The sequence below is a fragment of the Dipteris shenzhenensis genome, chromosome 25, assembly GCF_047967505.1.
Source record: "Dipteris shenzhenensis isolate YYH24624 ecotype China chromosome 25, Dip_SZ_1.0, whole genome shotgun sequence".
NCBI classification, from domain to species: Eukaryota; Viridiplantae; Streptophyta; class Polypodiopsida; order Gleicheniales; family Dipteridaceae; genus Dipteris; species Dipteris shenzhenensis.
The window spans coordinates 28,973,025-28,982,337 of NC_141620.1; the positions used below are offsets into that span (position 1 = coordinate 28,973,025).

The 9,313-nt window shown below is 43.9% G+C and overlaps 1 protein-coding gene across 1 annotated transcript; it reads right to left on the bottom strand.

The window, feature by feature from the left end:
- Positions 1-5,675: 5,675 nt before the first annotated feature.
- Positions 5,676-9,313, bottom strand: LOC147885710 (uncharacterized). The gene is made up of 4 exons (XM_087396114.1): positions 8,297-9,313; positions 8,020-8,163; positions 7,207-7,875; positions 5,676-7,009 (listed from the first exon to the last, which is right to left on the bottom strand). Exons 1-4 carry the CDS (start codon positions 8,666-8,668, stop codon positions 5,945-5,947), a joined length of 2,250 nt encoding a protein of 749 aa, XP_087252240.1. The 5' UTR covers positions 8,669-9,313; the 3' UTR covers positions 5,676-5,944.

The following is a 9,313-nucleotide window of genomic DNA, read 5'->3' on the forward strand; positions in this document are numbered from 1 at the left end:
TGGTGGAGCAAATTAGCCATAAATTCATAAAATGCTTATTTTGATGCATATAATTTAGTAAATGGTGCAACAAACATGTTAAATATCTACATCCACCATTAAGGAAAAAAGGGAGCTCATTTTGGGACCTTGAGAGAAATTCATGATTTCTTCATTTTTCTTTCCTTTAAAATAATAAAATATGACATAACCCCAGTGACGTACGAATGAAAGCAACCCGTACAAATGAAAGCGATTTGATAGGTTGGATCGGGGGCCCGAAAGCGAGCCTTTTTGGCTTTTTTGGGCCCTCAAGGGCCCATTTTCGACGTTTCAAAAGCCTTCTCGGGGTTTTGGCCCGCTCCAGATGCGCCGATGATGTCAAAAATACCAAATTCTACACCATACGTCAGATATAATAAAGTAGCTCAAGTGTCCTCATTGAATGCAAACTCGACCGCATTTCTTTTTTTTCTTTTTCTAAAATTTTCAACGCTACGTTGGTGGAGGGCTATTTTCTTTCTTGGCTACGTTGGCCCTTCATTGATTGGTGGAGGGCTATTTTCTTTCTTGGCTAAAAGGCCCCAAAATGAGCTCCCTTTTTTCCTAATGATGCCTTGCCATTTGAGTTGACATGCACTATGACTCCATTTGTTAATCAAAAGATATAGGCTGATAAATTTTGGCAGTTTTGGTAATCAACATAGATTTCTCCCCAAAAAAAGGAATGCCATGGTCGCCCATGTTTTATGGGTGCCTAATTTTCTAACATTATCCTTTAAAAGAAACATTGGTCGTATCATTTAATGGATTTCTTAGTGAATGTGGTGGCAAAGTACATCAACAACAAGTACTCTTCCTCATGATGGATTTGTAGGATTGTCACTGTCCTTAGGAAACTCTTAACATGGGATCAGGGGTTCTCTCCCTCAGTCCCGTTGAATTTTTGAAAATTCACTCATATTCTTGGTCCTTTCTCTTGGTTTTCCTACCTAATGGAGTGACTTTGGCTGGAACGCCTTTGTCATCTCTGTCACCTTCATACTCCTACCTTTCATCAAATCATCTTTCCTCCATTGTCTCATTTCTTTGGACTTCTCTTACTCCTCTTATTTTGTCTTTTCTTCACTCTTCTCTCGTGTCGTCTTCAACTCTCTCCATTTGAACTTGATCTACTATAGTTGTGGTCTTCCTTGCAAGGGTGAGGGGATCTATCCTTGCCAAAACATGCCTAAATTCATTGAGGTTGGGGGTTCCTTGACTCTCTTGGTCACTCCCTTCAAACTCTTGGTGTTCGACATCTATGATGGAAAATCGATCCCATCCCTCTATCAAAATTCATCTCCTTGGCAATGGTTGCTAGTCTTCTTCTCATTTAAGTGTCAAGTTTTGTGAATAACTACTCTCTTTGTTGTGAGTGTCTCAATTGTCTTCTTGCTCTTTCATTTGGTGGCTCTATCATGCACTATCTTTGGATCACTCACTCTGTGTTGACTTCTCAATCATGCTTGATTTACAATCCCCAGCAACATCCACCATCCTTGGTCACCCACAGTCTGTCAACTTCTCCAGCATGCCTTATTTACACTCCCCAGTAGGATCCCAAATACTAACATTAAATTGTGTAGATGTGTGCTACGGTTTGATCTATCATCACAAAGCCCTTTCATGTGTCTGGGTGGGGGGTCAATTGCCATTTCCCAAATAACCAATGGGTGGTGCTCTTTGTTGAGCGCATGTGGAACAATCATAATTGGATGCGTGCAATCAAAAAATAGCTGAGCAAGAGAAAGAGAGATAGAGAGTTTGTATTTTGAAATAAATATAGGATAGATTGGGGAAACTAATTCTATTTTGTATGGCCAATTAGCCAAATACAAAAGTGCTATACATACCCTAAAATTTACCCAAAACGATGGTGGACCCTAACGACTTGGAGTTGTGGACCTTTTATACATGGAAGGAATCTGACACTGAACTAACATGGGTGGAGGGTACTACTCACCGCCTTTCCAATGAAGATGCCAGACTATAACATTCATCTGTTACAATGTTTAGTTTTGATTGTTACACCGTTTACAGTGTCTAACAACCCACCGTCGAGTGTCGTATGCCTTAACTTTTGTCTGCCCACCACCTTAAAATGATTGAATTTGGGATGTCAGACTCTAACATTCGCCCATTATTACAAGGATTAATTTCAATTGTCAGACCATTTACTACCCACTGTCTTTACAATGATTGAATTCCATATGTAAACCTTTGACATTTGACCATTACAATTATTAATTTTGATTGTTAGACCATTTACATTATGTCTGACAACCCACCATTAAGTGTTTTGTATGCCTTGACTTTTGCTTGCCCTGTCATCCCTCATCTATACTGGTTCTTAAATGGAGCATGGAAGATGAGGTGGACTGGAGGGTTCATGGTGTTCATTGCTTTCCTAGACCCTTGGCCACTCCATGATGTCGTGTGGTGGAAGCATCGTCTAGGCATTGGGTGCATTGCTCGGGATCTCCCATCATCCTTTGGTTGGAGTCCCACTTCATCCCTTGGTTGGGGCTTCTAGATTCGGCTTTGGTGGTGGTTGAATACCGAGGTTTGACAATGTATGTGTATGTGTATGTGTATGTGTATGTGTATGTGTGTAAGTGTAAGTGTAAGAGTATGTGTATGTTTATGTGTATGTGTGTGCACTCTGCATCACTACAATCTATGAGTGTGGGGGCGTATGTCTGGAGAGAGAGAGAAGGGGGGGGGGGGGGAGGAGGCATATATGATAGACTCTATATGTAAATAGTTAAGTATATAATATTTTATTTACTTTATATAGTATGTATTTTAATGTATTACTAGGCACCTGAAGCAATGGGATCCTCTGTATGCATTGTTAGTCCTTCCTAATCCGTTCCTTATGAAGCCAGGTTTTAGTCCCAATCTCCCCTAATGTTTTGTCAACAAAAGACCTTTAACCTATCCAAAACTTCTCTTTCTCTCTCCCTCTGTGCCTAAAGTGAAACTTCACTTACTTAAACTCTCATTTCTTACTCCTATTCTCAAGAAAGATAGAATGAGCTTTAGGCGACAAAATAATCTATCTGACACCATGACAAAGTAAGCATGTTGTGAGGCAAAGAACCATAACAACAATAACATAAACATGGGAAAGTCGAGTTGTATTCTATATTGTGTTCCACTAAAATTAAACTTCCAAGTATAACCCTAATAGGGTTAGGGATCCATGATGCTATGGTGCCAAGACACCATAGCAAAGCAAGCTGGATGTGAGGCACAGAACCACAACAACAATAACACAAACATGGGAAAGGGTAAGATGAGATGGTAGAGAGCACACACACACACACACATTGTATTCCACTAACCTTAATCTGGTTAGGGCACAATGATACTCTGGTGCCGAGGTATTGGAAGGTTAGAGTCACCTTCTACACTGTACTGTCTTGGAAGCATCTTCTACAAGTATGAGTTATTGTTTTTAGAGATGTAGCATGGAGAATGTAGAATGAATTTGCACGAATGTTAGGATATTGCCGAGGGTTTCTATAGTGGCATCTGCCTTCTGAGTTCTCTTTCTAGCATGCCAGCGTTGTACAATAGTGGTGGAGGATACTCATCGTCTAGGCTGACAAGCAGGATTTGGCATTTTGCTTGTCATCTTACATACCTGAATGGCCTAGTGCTAATCTCACCATGTAACGTTGGTCTGAGAAAGGATCTGATGACGGCTATCTAATTCTAGTTCTAGTGCCCCTTCTAGACCCAAAGTATATATTTTATGTATCGTTATTTATTTTATGTATCGTAATAGACTATATATAAGGCGTTACTTTGATTCAACTTCCCCTAGACAACCAATCTGCAATGAGGTATTCCACGCAGGCTCATCGATGTAAACAGGTGTTGTATTGTTTTGAGTCTCACATGGTGTTGCTAATTCTCTCTTATGTCACAAGAGATGAAACTCTTCCCTTATTATATAGGTAGTTTAGTTAGATATGTTCTAGACGTGTACTCCTATTTTGCTCTACAGTAAAATATCGAATTCTTCTGGAAGATGGGAAGCACATTGCCGGCAGATTCAAAACAACATTATGGAGATGTGGTACTAGCAGAAATGTTGGAAACAAAATACGCTTAGACTCTGAAAGACACATCCCTCCCTAAATCCAATAAGCTACACACACACACACACATTTTATATCTACAGGAATCCAGGAACATGCCCAAACTCATCCTCTGGAAACACAACACAATCTCATGACAATCACAAGGTTGAAAATCATGAACTCAATGATGCATAGCAGGGACTATCTGCTATGACATCCCCACCAACGTCATCTGCACCTAATAATGGGTGTAGACCATAATATAAAAGCATTACTCACACACACATATCCACGACACACTTGAGCATCCATTTATGCAAAGGTCTTCGGACTGAGTTTTTGTCAGCACTCTGGAGGTGAAGGGCAGACTCAGCAGTGGCAAAGGCTAGACTCCTGCAGAGGTCTCAGATGATGTGATGACTAAAGATGGACTCTTGACGTTCAGCAGGTGTACCATTGACATGGTGCTTCACCTATTAATGCCTGATGGTGAAAGCTGTGGGAAAGGGCCTGGCTCAAAGCACCAACAGTTGAAATGCTGTACTCAGCCATCTCTATCCAAAATTGTTGTGGGTGCAAGGTGCAGTGATCTGGCATGCAAGAAAAAATCCTGTGCCACCCCCGCATATACACCAAATGAAGCTGTTACAATATAATGCTGGTTAAATGAAAAAGGAGGACCTCTTACATTCTCTGTTACAGGGATTGACACGTGGCCTGCAGACTTGTTTTTCTTCCTGGACGTGGAATCCAGGTCTGGGAAGGCTATTGCATCCTGCAAGAGGGGGGTCTTTTGACAATTAATGAGCAGGGATTTAGAAAAGTACAAGACTAAACTGCCACAGCCAATCAGCAGATCAAAACTGAGCCTTCCAAAATACACCCTCAAAAAGTGAGCCACAAAATAAAGCTGATTCTGGACCAACTACAGAGTCATGTGGCCACCTTTAAAATAAGAGCGTATGCTGTAATCTATGCAGCGGTACCTGCCAGGAATCCAATTTACTCCTCTGTGACAGGTCTGTCTCTGCAAGGATGGTGAAAGGTTTCGCAAACATTCATCTGGATATCTAGAAATGAGGGTGAACCAGTGATTTCAATCAGCAGAGGAAATGGCTCTTATTTCCCTCCTAAGTAATGATGGTGATGTACATTGGGCACCATGTTGACATCGCACCAGAAGTCTTGGTGTTATGGCACAGAAAGCCCATGCGCAGACTACTTGGCGGGACTCCAGCATCTGGTTCCTGCTGTGGGGGGGAGGGGTTTTGGCAGATTTCATGCATGTGTGAATGTGGAGGTGGGTTCTTTTGTTTTTTTCACGGGGGGTGGAAGGGGGTGCGTGGGTGGGGGCGGGCGGTACTCAAGAACTAGGTTACTAAAAGCTTATCCCTTGGGGAGAAACATTAGCACGTTTTTCTCAATTTTGACAGTACAAAAAACAGAAACCCAATTCATCGCCCAGGCCCAGGGGAGTTGGAACATCTTATGGAACTGGAAATAGTGCTCATCAGCTTTGGAAATCTCACACAAAGATAAGCCTTCATTTCCTTAAAAGGCATTATTAGTTTGAAGATTTGTATACAAGCAATGCAGCCACATTTGATGCCAGCATTGTTTCTCATCACTGCAGCACATAAAAATACTATTATACAAAACCTGCCTTGAGATCAGTAAAAGTTAAAGACACCCAGCATCAAGCCACTGTTTGTGTCTCTTTCACAAAACGAAACTGACACAATTATGCCAGCTGCCAAAATATGTGTATCTTCTATAAGCCACTAAAACATGTTATACGTTAGTTCATTCTGCAGGCTACTCCCTCCCAGTGGTTACTGCCTAAGCCCCAAAGATGTGTAGTGGAACTCAATCTGAAGCCGTTGATGCAGAGGAGTTTTGCCCAATAGACCTTTCTTGATATCTATCTGAAGCTCCCTGAGAGGTAGAGCAGCAAAAAAACCCTTGACAAACTGTTTGCATGCATCCTTTCCTTTGTACACAACTGTATCTTCAACCTTCTGGGTATCAGAGCCACCCTGATTACCCTCGTGTTCCTGGTGTGTGGAATCAGCTGCAACCGCGCACTGCTCAGGTAAACATACGTTTTGCTGAGATGGGGATGCTGCTGCAGGTATAGCTGCTTCATTAGATGAGGAAGAAGATCCAGATGAAGCTTTTTCTTCGTCCACCCCCTCTGACTTAGGCACATGGTATAGACTGGACTCCTTGTCAAAACTTAGTATGTAAGCCTGGGTACAGCCCTCATAAAGCCTCTCCCCAAGAGTGTCAATTATGTAGCAGGCGTCCCTCTCCACTTTCAAAACAAAAAAGTGATCATTCCAGCTGACAATATAAACAGCAGGCTCAAAACTTCGATCCGGCTTCACACTGACTAGCTCTTCCCAAATGTTCTCAAATGACATAGCTCCTTGCAGAAAGTCGCAAGAATCACCTAGTCCCTCTGGTTGGAAAAACCCAACAAAAGACCTCTCCGGAGCAACCGTTAAAGCACGAACTTTAGCATGCAGAACAGTTTCAAGGTCAAAATGTCTATCCGGAAACCGGTCTCTGTAAGTCTCATTATCGCAAAGCTTCCTCCATTCAGCAGAACCTTCCCTGATAAGGGTGTCGAATTCTGCCTTAATTGGCATTCTGTCAGGATTTTCATGTAGCCAGTCAGCTATGACTGCCACAAGAGCTGTACAAGCACTCTCACCTGCTGCTCTCTCGCTTCTTTGATCAATTGAGGCAAAGAAAACATTAGTTGAAAGCTTCATCTGGCCATCCCTGCTAACCAGATCCTTCTTCTCCCAGCTTCCGACACTGAAACGTTCCTCGCCAAAATCTAGACATCCAGATAACGTTGGGGACAAAGAGCCATCCTCCTTATTTTGACACTGCAAAAAGAGAGAGAAGGTCTAAGCATTGAGATCATATCACCATCAACTTGAAGAAACGAAACATTAAAGGAAAAAATTTGATGCTCATGTTCTTCTCACATGCTAAAGACCAGCATGCACCAAGACCATCAAAACAAATGATCACTTTTCTGTTTACTAGTTTGATTCTTCATCGTGCACAAATTAAAGCATACCAGTGCAAGAAGCGGCTCAATGGGGGAGCCTGATAGCCTTCTGTCATAATCAATATCATCTCCTCCGTCTTCACCATAAGCTTTGTTCAACAATGGCTCCCCGCGTGCACGAGGAGACCTGAAACTCAACTTCCTCTTCCTCCAAGACAGAATGCTTCGCATGGTGGGTTGAGATGCAGCCTGATCCGAGTCAGATGTGGATGTCTCCTCTGCTGGTTTGGGCAGATCTTCGATGGTGGCTCTGGAGAGAGCATGATCTTCTGTATGTCTGTTTTCCTTGCAGTAAGGTAGAGCCCCTTCCACTACAAGATTCACCCCTGCAAGAGGTCCATAACTCTGAAAATGGTACTCCTCTCCATCCACAAGCTCTGCTTCCTCACAGTCATCAGTAGATTCTGAATCAAACAGGTCACCGCACCCTTCAGAGCTCGGCTCACTTCGAGGAGATAGCTTCCCATTGCACGAGCTGTCTAGCTCTCCAGAGTTCTTCTTTCCATTGGCCGAAGCAGACGTTTTCACATCCTTCAACTTCTCTGCAAAGGTCTCTTCCTGAGACGCATGATCGTTGTCCCAAGAGACAGGACCACTAAGGCAGGGTAATGAGGGAGCCATGAACCGTTCGAGAGTCAGAATTTCACGGGTTGTCAACTCTGTGAAGCCGACCGTGACCTGAAAAACGCATGAAGCCGGATTATCGGACTGCAACGGACGTATATTTTCCCTTAAGGTAGAGGTCACAAAACATCTAACTGTGTTTTTTGGGCGTGTAAGACCATAATCGTAGGAGCTCAGAGCTTGGAAAAAGGATCTTACCACAAGGGCTGATCGGATTTCCAACCCTGCGGCAGACAAGACGCTAATCTTCGTCGTCTGCTTCGAATTCTCTGTTGGAGAGGCGAAGTCTGCAAGATTCAGGATTGCAGTACCTATAACCGTCAGCTTCGACTTTGATCCTACCTGTACAGTCGACAAGAAGCACGAACAGAAGAAGATCAGGGCGACAAACAGATGGTTCCACGGATTTTTCGACCAATCCAGTAAAGATTATGTTCGAAACGATACAAATTGCGGAAGATCATCGCCATGGCACCTGGAGAATCACGAAATGGACCTCCCAGGGTAAGAAGCGGCTGTCTTTGGTCATCGTGAGGCCGCAGGTGTGCTCGAACTCCTCCTCCCAATTCAGGGTGCAACCATCTTCGAGCATCTTTTCGGAAGTTCTTGCCCTCTTGACGCTCCTCCTGAAGCGCGATCCCAAGCCGCCCTTCGATCCTTTCCATTTCACATTGACAACCACCCTCCCCAACTCGCCGCTCCTGATCGCAGCAGAGGGAATTCCCAACTCGCCACTCTTCCCTGCGATGGACGGGAGGCCCTCCAAACTATGAACCTTAAGCTTCACCTGGAATCTCTTGGTGAGAATCGGCGGCCAGGGCCTCCATTTCATCATCTTCACGACCATGGTCGCGAGCAAACTCAGTAATCCTCGTCGAAGAATGTGTGTGTGTGTGTGTGTGTGTGTGTCTTTTTCTACGCGCACAATTCCTCCCGCAAAGACTAGCGCTAGCGCGGAAAAGATGGGCAATCACCAACAGCGATGGTTGCGGGTATCTGTCGGAGGAGTGGTGGAGGGAAGGTACGATCCTTGCAGCGGACGCTGAAGAGGGCGAAGAGTGCGAGGGGCTAACAGACAAACAAAGCGATGGATTCAAGGCTAATCGCTGGCGATGAAGCTAACGCGAAGCTCTACTCTACGGCGTCGTTGCTGCTTCGATTTGACTGCGTCACTCAAAAATCCGACGCGGTAGCGAGTCTTGGAGGAAAAGCATTGGGGATGATTGACGAAGTCAAGAACCGGGATAATCTCTCTTCCGACGCAAAGCTAAAATCGCAAGAATTGCGATTCTTCCAGCTCGGTCTGCGGTTGTCACGAATTGTACTTCCGCGCAGCAGCCACACGCCTACCGTCCTGCCGACAAATAGGCATCTGGCGAGGCCTCTTTCGCCAAGGTCGTCATCTTTTTTGTTAGTTGACGACACTGTTGCGAAAATTCACAGCAAAAAGGGCATCTTTTCACAGCCAAGACCTACAATGCGAGGATAGAAC

Coding starts and splice junctions, on each gene's coding strand:
- LOC147885710 (XM_087396114.1), bottom strand. CDS start 8,668: ATGGTCGTGAAGATGATGAAATGGAGGCCCTGGCCGCCGATTCTCACC. Junction 7,876..8,019: donor AAATCCGATCAGCCCTTGTG/GTAAGATCCTTT, acceptor TGCGTTTTTCAG/GTCACGGTCGGCTTCACAGA. Junction 7,010..7,206: donor TTGAGCCGCTTCTTGCACTG/GTATGCTTTAAT, acceptor CTCTTTTTGCAG/TGTCAAAATAAGGAGGATGG.